Source organism: Pipistrellus kuhlii, unplaced genomic scaffold, assembly GCF_014108245.1.
Source record: "Pipistrellus kuhlii isolate mPipKuh1 unplaced genomic scaffold, mPipKuh1.p scaffold_m20_p_2, whole genome shotgun sequence".
Classification (NCBI taxonomy): Eukaryota; Metazoa; Chordata; class Mammalia; order Chiroptera; family Vespertilionidae; genus Pipistrellus; species Pipistrellus kuhlii.
The window spans coordinates 72592273-72608407 of NW_023425515.1; the positions used below are offsets into that span (position 1 = coordinate 72592273).

General features: G+C 42.7%; 1 protein-coding gene across 4 annotated transcripts in view; it reads right to left on the reverse strand.

The window, feature by feature from the left end:
- Positions 1 to 16135, reverse strand: part of IMPG2 (interphotoreceptor matrix proteoglycan 2) — a 71659-nt gene that overhangs the window by 53418 nt on the left and 2106 nt on the right. For 3 of the 4 annotated variants that reach the window (XM_036445428.2, XM_036445425.2, XM_036445424.2), the window contains exons 3-6: positions 8202 to 8368; positions 5645 to 5676; positions 5515 to 5538; positions 90 to 139 (exon numbers count right to left, since the gene is read on the reverse strand). In XM_036445428.2, the coding sequence (XP_036301321.1) occupies positions 90 to 139; positions 5515 to 5538; positions 5645 to 5676; positions 8202 to 8368 (273 nt within the window). The remainder of the gene's footprint in view (positions 1 to 89; positions 140 to 5514; positions 5539 to 5644; positions 5677 to 8201; positions 8369 to 16135) is intronic. The other variant, XM_036445427.2, reaches the window with a different exon arrangement.

Consider the following 16135-nt stretch of genomic DNA (forward strand, 5'->3'; position numbering starts at 1 on the left):
AAAATGTGAGCTGAAAAGTGTTTGCTTGCAAGGTTGTGTTAAACCATAAATAATTTTGAAAGAAAAGTAAGTAAAGGCAAAAGGCATACCTTCCAATGTTGAGGTGTCGCCAACAGGAACTGGAGATGACAACTCAGGGCTGGGGGGGAAATGTTTGGGGTTAATAAAATGATAGAAATGTGAGGGCTTACGTGGTGCTTTCTTCTCCCAAGAAGGAATTAGCTAGATTTCCTTTCTGTAATTTTTTATTGATTTTTAGAGAGAGAAGTATCAATTGACTGCCTCCTGCACATGTCTGCACACACCTCACACTGCCCCCGTGGGGATCCAGCCCCTACTGGGGGACTGAGCCCTCAACCCAGGGATGTCAAACCGGCAGCCACACTGGGCAGGGCAGGAATTCATTAGATTTTCAAACAAGGATTCCAAATCAAAGCACTGAATAACAAGTTTTTAAAAAATAGTCTTTATTTATTTTCTATTTATCAATTCCTGCTCAATTAGAATCTTGCTATACAAAGTACTCACCCACTTATTATATAATCCCTCCTCCGTTTTATTTTTTCTCAGTTTTTATCACTATGTGAAATTATTTTGTTCATTTATTATCTACTAGAGGCCTGCTGCATGATTTCATGCACTGGTGGGGTTCAGCCAGCCCGCCCTGAGGGGGGCAACTGGGGGTGGGCTGGCTGCGGGGAGGGGCTGCAGGAGGTTTGCCAGCTGGCCCCACCCGCTCAGGGGCACGGGCCCATTTTGGAGCAAGGCCGGCAGGGGCAAGAGGCCAGGGACGGGGGCAGTGTACTCCTGGTTCATGAGTTGACGCTCAACCACTGAGTGACACTGGCGGGGCTAAAGGCTTTTTGCACACAGGCTGGTGTGGTTCCGTTGGTTAGGTGTCATCCTGTGTATTGAAAGGTTGCAGGTTTGATTCCCAGTCAGGGTACTTGCCAGGTTGTGGGCTCAATCTCCAGTAGGGGACATGCAGGAGGCAGCCAATTGATGTTTCACTCTAACATTGATGTTTCTCTCTCTCTCCCTTTTCCTTCTTCTCTCTCTAAAAATCAATAAAACATTTTTTAAAAGGGTTACAGGAGGTAGAGCTAAAACAACAACAAAAATGAGATTCAGATGCATTTGAAACAGACATTAACATAATCAGTCCTGGATAGGTTCTAACAACTGTTCACAAGCCCTCACGTGAAAGATGAAAAAATGAGGCCCACATGGGTAAAGCCACTTTCCCAGGGTCACCCCAGAATGCAATATAACCCAAGGCCATGCCTAAATTTCTAACTGCATCCAGTTCCCTTTTCAATAATAAGAACAGCAAGAATGATTACAGCTCAATTTCTAACCCCTCATTACATGTCAGGCTCTGTGCTAAGTATTACAGTTTATCTTAGTGAACTCGCAACAATCCTAAGAGGAAGATATTAGTATCCCCACTCATACAGGTGAGGAAACTAAAGCTGGATGTGGTTAAGAATTTGCTCAGGTGACACAGCCGGCCAGGGGAAGAGCCATAATGTAAAACAGGCCCCTTTGATCCCAGAAGCCTCCCTCTTACCACCTTCATTCCTTACCCCATGGCCTTCGCATGGCCAGTAGTCTCTAGAAGGGCAACCAAGATGGTTTTACCTCATCTTAACGTTAGTGGCCTACCTGAACTAAACAGCCTAAAAGCCAAAGTGCACCCAGTGCCAGAGAAAGGAAGGGAAGCCCAGTGAGAGCGGAAAAGCCATCAGCCACCAGGTAGAAAGAACAAAGAGGTCAAAGGAAGGCAAAGCAACCGAAGCACAACACAGTAACTGGAACAGGAAGCTAGGATGACACAGAGAAGCTAGACCTCCCCTGGGGTTGATCAAATCGCCCCCCACATCTATGTCAGATTCATGCTCCTTCTCTACGTGAGCAATCAGACAGAGAAGTGTGCTTGCTTCAGAAAAATTACTGAATTCAAAATAACATGGTTTTAATGATGGTAAGTAGGCAACTTTCCATAATTGAAAGTACTTGCCTAACACTCCCACACTTAATCTCTCTCCTTCCCCCTGTTTTCAAAAGACAGTAAAGAACACTTAACAACAAGAGCCTTTTCACAGGTTCTCATCAGGCAGGCCTCCTGCAGGGATCCGCTGAGGTGTGTCACTCACAACAGAACTAGAACACGGAGTCGTGTTGAGTTTGGAGACAGAAATGCTTCTTCATTTCCAAGCCAAACCACAAATCTGAAGTTGTTCAGCGAAGACCTTTAGTTTAATACTAACAGCAAACAACCCCCTGTGGTCTCATTTCCTCAGCTCATCCGGCACATCACTTCTTCCTCACTGCTGCTGCCTAACGCTGTGCATGGAATTCAGGTGGCATTGTGTCAGAAAATATCACAGCCACATGGAACAGAAGAGTAAAAATGTAGTGAAACAAGCCAAGCATAACCTCCTGTCTAGAAGACTATTCTCCTTGACAGTTTTCTATATTTTGCTTTGCTCTTAAATATGTTCATTGTAATCAGCATGTGACAACAGAACTCAAGCACTGAGCCAGGAATCCTGGGTACTGGTCCCAGATGTACAATTAACTTTGTGTATGACTTGGAAAAATACCTCAGCTTCTCTGGGACTCATCTCCAAAACAGAACCACCTCCCTGTCCTACCTATTTCACAAAGGCATTGGTGAAAACTAAACAAATATCACGTGCGGAGCAGTACGAAAAGTACTAAATGCTAAACAAACACAGGAGAAAACAGGGGTTACTGAAGCAGTGACATGTGTCATCCCACACAGAATAAAACATTTAACAAATGTATATTTGTCTTTGTGATCTATGATAGGCCCTCTCAACTAAAAATGTAAGTAAGTACCCCCCACCATCTGCAAAAAACAACAACAAAGAACAGTCCTTACACTGAAACTATCACCAGAGGTCTGATAATGAATTTGAGTGATTGGGTAGAAATTCAGTAATTCATTTAACAAATATTTAATGAGCACATATCTTAAACTGAGCTTTATACTGGTTATTAGGATATGTAAGACCCTATAGCAGGGGGTTAAGCAGCAACTGGAACCACATGGAGCTGCCTTCAAGATGTCTAGTTGAAAGAACTTACATGCATATATGCATAACCTGGGGACACAAACAATAGGGTGGTGAAGTCCTGGGGGAGCGGAGCAGGCTGAAGGTGGTCAAAGGTGGGGGGGGGGGGAGGAAAGTGGACATAATGTAATACTTTACATTAAAGACTTTAAAAAAAAAGATATCTGGTTGTAACAAAGACAAGAGCTGGAGTAAAGGCCATTTGTAAAATAGGTCATGTGGCAGAGACTTGAGCATGTTTAAATACTAAAGGGAATCTTATATAATAAAGAGGTAATATGCAAATTGACCATCATGTCCTCACAAAACGGCTGCCTATAATCAGGCCGGCAGAGGGGTTAGTGAGGTATGATCAAATGACTGAATAGCAGGCTGTGTGGGACAGCCAGCCCAGCAGGGGGGGCATGAGGGATGACCAGGCCAGTGGGGGGGGGGGGGCAGTTGAGAGTGACCAGGCCAGCGGGGGGGGGGGGGGGCGTTAGGGGTGATTAGGCCAGCATGCAGAGGCAGTGAGGGGCAATTAGGCCAGCAGGAGTAGGCAATTAGGGGTGCCAGGCAGGCAGGCAGGTGAGCAATTAGCAGCCAGCAGTTCAGGATTGTAAGAGATAGCCGACTATCTTAGGATCGGGCCTAAACTGGTAGTCAGACATCACCTGAGGGGTCCCAAATTGGAGAGGGTGCAAGCTGGGCTGAGGGGAGTCCCCACACCCTTGCACGAATTTTATGAGTAAGGTGGGAAATGCTTTTTTTTCTTTTCTTTTCTTTTTTAAAGATACTTGGCAGATGACAGTAGAGAAAGCTTAAAACAACACATAGCAGCCCAGCTTAGTGATTGAGGGTCCACCTCTGGACCAGGAGATCATGGTTCAATTCTGACCACAGGGAAGTGCAAAAGGCAAAAGGCAGCCAATCAATGATTCACTCTCATCACTGATGTTTCTATCTCTCCTTCTCCCTTCCTCTCTAAAATCAATAAAAAATATACTTGAAAACCTTAATCCTTCTTCAGGTTAAGAGCCCTACTTATTCAGTATTTAGGTACTTCTTAATCATATAAGATCTACAATACATGCTATCATTTTTATCAGTTACAAACCATAAAGATTACTGGCACTGACAGGACTCACCAGACTTAGCCCACCACCTGTGGGTGGCAATCACAAGAAGAGCATCACAAAGAGCATCACAAGAAGCTCTGCCTCTCAGCGGTGAAGAGTCCACACTCAGGAAACAATATGGTCCACAACTAAGTAGGTGCTCAGTCTCAGGCCCCAGCATAGACTCAGTGGTAACATTAGATGAATGAATACGTGGGACCACAAAGGGTACTATTTCCCTCATATTTACTCATGTTTGATTTGAAACGTTCGTGTACCACACTACCTCCCACATGTACACCACAGCTTTGCTTTCTCCAGGACTCTGCTGTCAAGATTGGATCTCTGGACACTGACTCACCTATGTGGTTGTTCCAATGCTTTTCCCTTTCATTGGAGGCAAACTTCTGGACTCTGACCTGGATTGCATGCCCTAGCGGTGCTTTTCTAAATAATCACTCATATACTGGCATAATCTAGATATTCTGAGTATAGATAGAAGTGGAAATCTTTAATACCTGTAGGCTCAAAATCTCTCATTTTTCATGACCTATATACACTGAATGGCCAGATTATTATGATCTCTGAACACATAATAATCTGGTCACTCAGTGTATATCCTATATAATAAAAGGCTAATATGTAAATTGTTCCCTTGGCCAGGAGTTCAACCAGCAGGCAGGTCTACCAATTGCCCATGTCCCCTGCCCTAGCCAGGCTGGCTGGACCCCACCCATACACAAATTCATGCACCGGGCCTCTAATATATATATATATATATATATATATATATATATATATATATATATATATATATATATATATATATATATATATATATAATATACTGAGTGGCCAGACTATTATGCGTCCAAAGTTCATAATAATCTGGCCACTCAGTGTATTTTTCCTGCTACTGCTCAGGAGCCAGGAATGACCTTCTCTCTAAACCTAAAGACCAATGAAGCCAAGATTCATAACGCTGGAGGAGTCATCAAGGTTGGGCTATTCCAATACTTCAAAATCATTATTATCATTCCTCCATAAAATGATCCACACCACCACCCATCCTTTAATAAGCTATCCTCCACTAAGGTGCGCCATTTCAGATCAATTTTATCATTAGCCTGAAAGGCTCAACAACAGTAGGTCATTCCATATTTCATTTCCAGACATCTATTAGGTATTTTCTCACCCAAGAGACAGCAACAAGCCTGCCTCCTGGTAAGGTCAGACAGCAAACCAGTGCAGTGGCTGTGGTGGTGGTCTGGGAAGGGGAGTGGTCTCAAGGTGAGGAAAAAGCATTTGGGACTTACCCACAGGCCTGGTCATTGCAGGAGCTGGCAAAAAGATAGAAAGCGGCCATTAAATTTGGAGTGAGTCTTGGAATAAGTATGATACACCTCTGTTGCCAAACATGAACTTAAGGAGGAAAAAGACACTTACCGGCTAACAGTTTCCTTTGTGTATGCCAGTTTCTAAGAAAAACAAAGATGAAAAAGAAAAGCTTATGTAAGTTAATGACAGTTAATAAGCTGTAAATAAGACTTTTGGCATAGAGAGCCAAATGCCTTAACATTATAGAATCTATGTTATTATTCTCATTGGTTAGACAAATAGGTAAAGCGAGGTACTGATGAGGCCAAGTTTGTTTGTGACTGAGAACACCCCTATGTGCAGTCTCTGTTTATGTTCCCAAAAGTACCTGTGCTCTCTTTTAATGGGCAGAGATTAACAGACTTTACCTGCTCCTCACTCCAAGATTGTCTATAAATCAGAGATTGGTAGAGCTTTACCTTAACCTTCGTGGTCTTAGAATCAAAGAATTTTGTGATCTAACATATTTATAGAAAATCTCATCCCAGAACAATATGAACATGTAGATAAAATAACTGACAAAACTTCTTCTCCAGAATTCAGACAAAAAAGACAAATTCTATAAATTATAGAATTATGTCTCTGTCTCATTCCAAAGCAAATTGTCTCCAAATTTCCTCTAAATTAGTGGTTTTCTTTTGAGACCAATATGATTAAAAAAAAAAAAAAAAAAAAAAAAAGAACATTAGTAACTAGAAGTCAGAAAACCTAGTTTCAAGTCCCATAGAAGCAAATTCTCAGTTTCCTCACCTGCAAAATGGGAAGACCATTACTCTAAATAACTCTGATACTTATAAATTATTCACTGCTCTTCTTACTCTATAGATTCTCCTAGGATAATCTCAGCCACTCTCATGGTTTTAATTACCACCTCAAAGCTGGTGATTCTTCTAGCTATATTTATAACCCTGAGCACTCTCCATATCTTCATACTTACATATCAAGTTAATTCATATTTCACACATGGCTCAGATCAACACATTTGAGAGTGGACTCATTCTCCCTCCACCCACCCTCTACAAAGTTGCTTCCCTGCCTAAGTTATCATTCAATCATCCGAGCTAGAAACTGGGAGGCTTCTTAGACCCTCCTTAATCCTGTCCCTCTCTCATCAGCCCATGACTTTAATCCAAACAAAACTAGACATGACTAGTCTTGTTTCCCACATATCTCTTGTGTACCCTTTATCTCAAGATTGAGTTAGGACCCACATCCCCTTGGGCCTGGTACACTGAAGCAGCATCCAACCTGGTCTCTGCTCTAGTCTTGTCTCCTCAATTCCATCCTACAGTATATAGAAACTATAGTGGCCTTTTTAAAGTGGAAAGCTGTCAAGTCAGCCCTTGTGACCCACCTACTTAAAACCTTTCAATGGTTTCCTATGATCTAGCCTAGATATTTTTAGATTCTAGAGAGTTAAACACAAACTATTGTATATTACCTTCCCCCCCCCCCCCAGCTTCTTTGTCAACCAATCATAGGGGCTCCATTCTAACCAATCAAGACAGTGCCTTTTGGGCCCATGAAGCTGCAAGGATTTGCATGAAGACAGACCAATCAGGGACCAAGGACCAGGGGTGGGAACTTCTGTCTATGTCAGTCAGCTCCCCTCTGGCTCTGGGAGCACATTTTCCCTTTCACTAAAGAGTGTATTTCCCAGGCTGAGTGGAAACACTGAAGATCTCTTGCCGGAGCAGACGAGGGAGGAGCAGAGCAAAGCTGTCTAGTCAGAGAGGGGCCCAACCTCAGGCCCACCTGGCCCCAAAGCAGCCTCACAGCCATGCTGTTTTACAGTAAATAAAGTTTCTTTCTTCACTGAACCCCAAATTTTAGATCTCTATTGGCACTGAATTGACAAAAATGTGATGTCACAAGAGGCTTTTGTTATGGTAATGATAACTCTACATCCTAAATATTTGCTGCCTATCAGGAACTCAATGAGATGGACAATGCTGATACAAATGTGTGTTATTGAACAGCCATTCCATATTAGCCACTAAAATGTGTAAAATGACTGAAAGGAGGGCCCCATGGTTTAAGGCAGTGGTCAGCAAACTGCAGCTCGCAAGACACATGCGGCTCTTTGGACCCTTGAGTGTGGCTCTTCCACAACATACCACGTGCAGGTGCGCATGTACAGTGCGATTGAAACTTTGTGGCCCATGCGCAGAAGTCAGTTTTTGGTTCTCAAAAGAAATTTCAATCATTGTACTATTGATATTTGGCTCTGTTGACTAATGAGTTTGCTGACCACTGGTTTAAGGAAAAGAACATGAATTTCGGAAGAGAATTGGGTCTGAATTTCAGCTCCAGCCATCTGGCTTTGTGATATAGGCTAAGGAATTTAACAACTCTCGGAGATTTATGCTCTTAGCCTAAATCTTTTCCAAGTACTATTTTAAATATTTACATTTATAAACATTGCTGAGACTCATACTGAATTAACAGTTTATTATAATGGCTGGAGCTAGGGCTACAGAGACTAGGCCATGCCCCATGGCAGCTCACTAAAATAGCCTAATGCAACAAATCAGAGTAGATGCAGGGATTTAACACTTGTTCTTTTCCTTCAGTCCCTAGCTATATATCTAACCCCTACAATTCCTTCCCTTTTTATTATACTTACCTTCATAATTAAGCTTCTGTGTTCCATAGACTGACTAAAATTTGTGCCCAATTCAAATATAGTTGTGATTCCATCCTCACATAAATTCATCCAGTAACGATATTCCTCACGCCCAGGAAATCGATCCCAAAAAGTCCTAAAGGCTTCCCAGACAGCTTCTTGACACACTGGAAAACAGACGGACAGGTGTTTCACAGAAAGGCTGATGGGCTTTGGGGTTCTCACGATGATCATGGGCCTGTGTGTTCACTTGCCCACAGTGTCCTTTTTGGAAGGACATGGAAATGACTTTCAGTCAAAGCTCTACGCTTTCTGCATGTCCGGCTTTACCTTTTCAGCTCTGCAGAGAATGTTCATTCCCCACACTTCTCCCTTGCAAAGGGGGTTGGTTCACCTTCAAATATGCAGGGTGTGTGTTTTCCCATCTCTCTAAAAAAATCAATTTTTATGTTTTACAAAAGTGGAGCTGATATTGGGCATACCTCAATAAGTAAATGGATAAACAAATTGTGGTACATCCATATGATGAAATATTATTCAGCAATTAAAAGAAATTAGCTTTCAAGCCATGAAAAGACATGAAGACTTAACTACTTATTGCTAAGTGAAAGAAGCCAATCTGAATGTATGATTCCAACTGGATGACATTCTGGGAAAGGTAGAACTATGGAAATTATAAATAGATCAGTAGTTGCCAGGGTTTAGGATTAAGGAGAGATGACTAGATAGAGGGCAGAGGGATTTTTAGGACAGTAAAACAATTTTGTATAATGATGTAATAGTGAATACATATCATTAGACATATGTCAAAACCCACATAATGTATAACACAAAGAGTAAATCCTACTGAAAATTACACACTTTACTTAAGAATAATATGACAACATGGAAGCTATAAAGCATGTAAGAAAGAAATAAAGAACATCCTAGGAACAAATAAAAATGAATACACAAAAACCCAAAATCTATGTGGCACAGAGAAATCAATCCTGAGAGGGAAGTTCATAGCATTACAGGCCTACCTCAAAAGCAAGAAAATCGTTTAATAAGCCATCTAACCCTACAACTTAAAGAATTAGAAAGAGAACAACAAGAAAAGTCCAGAGTAAGTAGAAGGAAGGAAATAATAATGATCAGAGTTGAAATAAATGACATAGAGACTTAAAAAAATAATACATAAGCTCAATAAAACCTCCAAGACCTGGCTCTTTGAAAAAATAGACAAGATTGATGAACCTCTAGACAGACTTATCAACAAAAAAGAGAGAGTACCCAAATAATCAAAATCAGAAATGTGAAGTATGAATTATTATTTTTTTTTCTTTTTCTTTTTAGAGCAAAAGTCTATGATTTTTAATTAAAACTGAAAAACTGTCAGGGACAGGAATGTCAGAGGACCTGCCCTAAATTTTGACTTCAGGTTAAAGACATAATACATTATTAAAGTGTTTTTAAGTGTTTTTCCCTAAGGCAGTGGTTGCAAACTCATTGGTCAAGAGCGTGGAAAACCGCGGCCTGGGAGTCACATGTGGGCCCGGTGGATGGGACCCTGGGGTGCGGATCATTGTTGACACAGTTGTCAGAATTCAAATGGGGAATTCTGTTTGAATGGAGATTTCCTCATGTGGTTGGATGGAGAATTGTTATGTAGGAGTATCTGCTTTTGAGAAATACTCGGGGGAATATCTGGGCATCATGTCATGTGTAGAACATGCTCGCAAACAGCTCAGAAAAAGACTGGGGAAATGGGCATATATGAGTGTAAATGCACACACACACCGTCTAACCTTGCTATTTTCAACTCCACCTTTGTGCACCTGCCTACTTGCTAGGATACATAACTCAAGAATCCAGGCTTGCAGCGCTTCCTCAGCCATTGGGCCATGACCAGGGTGCAGAAACCCTGCAGACAGACCCATAGGCACTGTCTCAGCTGAGGACCAACAGGTGCCACTGTTTTCTTGTTTCCCCTCCAGTATGTGAACTGGGGTCTGTTTCGTGATGGGTCCCATTGGGACTTGGGCATTTCTGTGCTTCCTGTTGGGATGGCCAAGTTGGCGCTGAGGTCCAGCAGGTGCCACTGTTTTCTTGTTTCCCCTCCAGTATGTGAACTTGGGTCTGTTTTGCGATGGGTCCCCTTTGGGGCTTTGGCATTTCTGTGCTTCCTGTGGTGTCTGGCTGTGTGGGACGGCCACGCTGGCGCTCCAGTGGCTGCCGGTTCCCTGAGCCCGAGAAGACTGCGGTAAAATACGGAGAAAAGGACGTGTGGTAAGCAAGTTCAGGCCCTGTTTGAACCTTACGGAATCAACAGCACCCATCACATCCGGTGTCCTTTCCAAAGGAGAGCACTGCCCGGAGCATGCACAGTGCCGGCTCACGGGGCCCACAGACCACAGCGATGGCCACTTGAGGGTGACATCGTGAAGTCGTGACGCTGAGATGACACCGGGGGTGAGTCTGACTGCCAACGCCACGTCCTGGCCACATCCTGGCCCACGCCCCACGGTGAAGCCTGCAATTGGCACCGGCAGGCAACTCGAGGAACTGACATAGCCATGTTGATACCACAGCAGTTTCTCTATGCATGTTTAAACCATCCACATTCTTCTGGAAAGAAGGGATTTTTATCCCACTCTGACAGCCATGCTCTCCCCACCCCCAACCCCATCCCAACCCCAGCAGCACCCAGGACCTGGGGCCTTCCTGGCACCCCAGCCTCGCTGACCCCAAGGGCCACCTCCCTAACAGCTCCATATCTCTGCGGCCCTCCAGGCAGCCCACCAGTGCCGTCCAGCGCAGTCTGTCCATCTGCACGGCCCCCCAAGGCCACCCGGCCACAAGCACTTGGGCCGCTCCTGCCCGGACTCCACTTTCCCATGCCTGGTGGTGGGCTCAGTGCATCGGCGCAGAGCTGCGTCTTGGTGACTGCACTTCCAGAAGCTGCCCTTTCTTTGTCTTTTAAAGACTACACCATACACACCTGGTCCCCAGTGCTGCTCAAGCCTGGGCGAGCAGCTGCCAATGGTTTACAGGCCAGCAGCGCCCCCATTCGTGGTGGGGATGCCCTCTGGGGCGTTGGGCCAGCCTGGGCTAGAGGCCACCGGTGGTTTGAAGGTCAGCTATGCCCCCTATCCAAGAGGGGTCCCCTCATGGTGACCAGTTGTCCGTCTGGTCATGACAGCCCTAGGCTATTATTAGTATAGACAGTACTGGATAGAAGTCCTAGCCATAGCAATCAGACAAGAAAAAAAAACATAAAAGACATCCAAATTTTAAAGGAGGAAGTAAAACTGTCATTATTTGCAGATGACATGATATTGTACATAGAAAACTGCTGGGGCTGACTGACAGACCATGAGTGACTGTCAGAGGAATGATTATTTTGGCATATGTTTCTGTGAATGAGAGGGCAAAGGGACTAGGTGGCTAAAGGAATCTGAGAGCCCCATTTGCCTGTCTTCTTAGGCTTTTGTTTTAGCAATAGTACCTGTAAGAACTAAAATTAACTATTAGCTACTATTAGCAGGATAAGTATCCTTGAGAAAACACATGTATTTGTAGTGTCTTTTAAATAAGGACGTTTGAAGAATAAACATAAAGATTCCAGCAAAACATTCAGAGACTCAGACTTGTTTGAAAAAGTCAAGGCAGGGTCTACTGCCTTTGGCAAGGTCCCCCTAGAGGCCTCCGATATTTTGGAGAATTTTCCTTACAGATTTTCTAACTATTAATAAGTCCCATGCTTCCCCACAGAAAACCCTAAAGACTTTGCAAAAAAAAAAAAAAAAAAAAAAAAAAAAAAAAAAAAACTATTATATTTAATAAATGAATTCAGCAAGGTATCAAGATACAAAATTAATGCCCGGAAATCAATGTGTTTTTTTTTTATATATACCAATAAAGAACGCTCAGAAAAAGAAACCAAAAAAAAAGAACAACCCCATTTATAATCCCATTGCAATAAAAAAAAAAAAAAAAAAAAAATTAAAAAAAACTTTAAGGTATTTAGGAAGAAACTAAACAAAGGAGGTAAAAGACCTTTTTATTCGGAAAACTAGAGGACACTGAAAAAAGAGATAGAGTTCGATATAAACAAGTGAAAGAATATACCATGTTCATGGACTGGTAGAATCAACATCATCAAAATGTCCATACTACCCAAAGTTATATACAGATTCAATGCAATCCACATTCAAAGCATATTTCACAGATCTAGAGCAAACACTACAAAAATGTCTATAGATCCAAAAAAGACCCAAATAGCCACAGCAATCTTGAGAAAGAACAAAGTTGGAGGAATCACAAAACCAGATATCAAGTTATACTACAAAGCCACGGTAATCAAAACAGCCTGGTACAGACACAAGAACAGACAGATAGACCAATGGAACAGAAGAGAAAACCCAGAAATCTACCCAAGCCATCATGCTCAATTAAATTTGACAAAGAAGGCAAGAGCTACAATGGAGTCAAGACAGTGTCTTCAATAAATGATGTTGGGAAAACTGGACTCCAAAAAATGAAACTAGATCACCAACTTACATCATACATAATAATAAATTCAAAATGGATAAAAGACTTAAATGAAAGTCGAGAAACCATAAAAATCTTAGAAGAAGCCATAAGCAGCAAAATCTCACACATGTCTTGTAGCAATATGTTTACAGATACATCTCCTAGGGCAAAGGAAACTAAGGAGAAAATAAACAAATGGGGCTACATCAAAATAAAAAGCTTCTGCATAGCAAAAGAAACCATCAACAAAATGAAAAGAGTCCCCAGTACATGGGAGAACTTATTTGCCAATGATACATCTGATAAGAGGTTACTATCTAAAATTTATAGGGAACTCCTACAACTTAACAAAAGGAAGACAAATAATGCAATTTAAAAATGGACAGTTCTTCAAAGGGGACATACATAAGGCCAAGAGACATATGGAAAAATGCTCAAAATCACTAATCATCCATGAGATGCAAATTATAACAACAGAGAAACCAAGAGGGTGACATAGGTAAACACCTGAACTTGCTGCCTCACACAACCACTTCAAAACTACAACTAAAAGACTAAACAGGTATAAAGAACTATGGGAAGGCTGGCTGAGTGGAAATTCTACAACTAGAAGGAAAGAGAAAAGCACACTGAGGAGCAGAGGTACAGAAGTGAAGTACAGAGATACAAAAGCACGCGGAAAGGGCTGGCAACTGAGTGCGCTGTTGTCTTTCTCAATCGGGAAGGAGACACTAACTCCTGACTGCTCTGAACTCCAATTCCAGGTGGGACTCTGGGGATCCAGACTCATACAGGAGGGAACCTGGACTGTCTGGCATCAGGCAGAACTCGAGGGCGGCTTTCTCACAGAGGGCATATTTTCTTCTGCTTTCAACCCCAGGAATCAAATAATACAATAAAGAATAAAATGAGTGCAGAGGGCTCAGCATTGTATTTCCAGGGCCTTCAGTCCCACACAAATCGCCGAGCTCAGTTATCCTGAGATGAAAGAGAATTGTGAAAGGTTTCCCAGCTCAGACACAGAGACATCTCATAGCCACATACTAAGGACACGACATTAACCTAGGGGTGGAAAGGACACAAAAGAAATAGAAGATGGAGCCATTTCCTTTCAGATTCAAAACAAGTTGACGAGGCAGAAGAAACACTGGTTGCCATGGAATAAGATGAAACGGCCCGGTAGGGAGTGTCACAGACCTCACAGGGACAGCACCTGGGGCTCCGGACGTGACAGGAGGAGGGAGGGGGCAGGGTGAGAGGAAGTGCATGGAAAGGCCTGGGAGTAGGATCAAGAGGGTGATATGCAGAATGTGGGCCCCACAGGGTGATGACAGGGGGCAAGCCTGCAGAGGTGGCCAAGTGCCCCACCTCTGCTGAGGGGTGCATGCATGTGCCCTGGGAGCTGCGGCTGATGGAGAGGGAGGCATGGCTCCATGTGGGTGAGTTGCCAATGAGAGCCTCCCTGCAGCCACAGTGCTCAGTGTTCTCAACTCGGCAGGAGCACAGGATCATGTACACAATGTCACTGAATGAAAGCATCCTATTCCCAACTTATTCTCAGACTTCTATCTATATTCCCAATGTGTCCACAAGTACATTTGGAAAAAGAAAAAAGATTTGTACGTGATATGACTGTATCTTTAGAAACCCAAGTGCAACCAGAGCACTTTTAACAACTAATGAGCCAAATACACTGATGAACAAAAATAGACCCAGAGACACAGACACATGAACATACCGTGGAACCTCAGAGGGAAGGCAGGGGAGGGTGGGTGGGTGGGTGGGTGGGAAGAGATCAACCAATAGCCTTGTGTACATATATGCATCACCCCTGGACACAGACAATGGAGTGGTGAGGGCCTGGGGGGAGGAGGGGTAGTAGGCTGGAAAAGGTTAATGGAGGAAAAGAGGACCTATGTAAACCTTTCAACAATAAAGATTTAATAAAAAGAGTAAAAAGTAAAAGAAAAGAAAGAAAAAGAAAAGACAAAGAAAAGCCAAGAATACTGCCCTGGCTGGGTGGCAGGGCAGTGGACCTTTGTCCCGTACATTGCAAGGTTGTGGGTTTGAACCCGGGTCGGGGGTGTGCAGGAGGTCACTGAGCAAGTGGTGCCTGGAGGAGGAAGGCTCCTCAGACCTAAACACAGTCCAGGCCTCGCCCATGATCCAAGGACCGTCTTTTGCTGAGTGAGACCGGACCTCCCAGCTTCCTGTCTAATCCCTGGTCTTTAAATCATAGAGCCACTTCCCCATGTTTCCCAGAATTCACTGCTCAGTAACCAGCTATACCGATAAAAGGATAATATGCTAATTAGACTGGACGACCCTCCAGGCAAAGCCATGGTGGCAGGGGCTGAGGCAGAGGTGGTTAGGGGGATCAGGTAGGCAGGGGAGAGTGATTAGGGGAGACCAGGCAGGCAGGTAGAGTGAGTAGGGGTGACCAGGCAGGCAGGTAGAGTGGTTAGGGTTGATCAGGCAGGCTGGCAGGTGAGCAGTTAGAAGCCAGCAGTCCTGGATTGGGAGAGGAATGTCAGACTGCTGGTTTAGGCCTGATCCCTGAGGGGTCCCAGATTGGAGAGGGTGCAGGCCATGCTTAAGGACTCCCCCACCCCCTCATGCAAATTTCATGCACTGGGCCTCTAGTTGATTAGTAATGTTTGATAGGTCCCAAATATAATATAATCAAGAGATATATTCTCAAAAAAAAAAAAAAAAGGTGCTAACACATTATGCCCCTTTAACAAACAAAAAAACAAATATATAAATATATGTAATATCTATTATTTTTTTTTTAAGACACTTGCTTTAGTGAGGGAGGACAAGTGGAAGGACAAAATGGAGGAAAATAAGGAGAAGATAAAGTAGAAGCTCAGAGTGAAGAAAATGCTAAATAAACATTTATTGAATATTTAAACATGAATGAACAAGCCTGTTTTCACCATCATTTCTCATCTTTCTCCACTTTAATTTACTAGCATCACATCTATCTTATGGCTTTTTGTTGGTTATTGAGGGACAAAAGGCAGAGTTTGGGAACCCTCCAAATATCTAAGGGATATATAATGGCCAATCAGGCAATTTTGATTAGTAAACAGAGGAAACAGAGAATGACTTTAAATAATAAAAAGATATGAAATCAAGGATAACACTGTTTAGCTAAAAGTAAAATAAAATCCTACTTTTGTTACAATAAGGTCTATTATGAGTAATGCCATCATTTTAGATGTCAAATTTTTATGTGTACCAACCAAGTAACCAGCATGAGTCTGTAGAATGTCTACACTATAAAATATTGAAATTGATATTTTATATATATAAAGTAACTAATTAGTCAAATGGGTAAGTATAGCTTCATAAATATATTTTGTAGGTATATTTAGGCAAATTACTGTAATGAAGAAGTAAAAATTATAATTCAT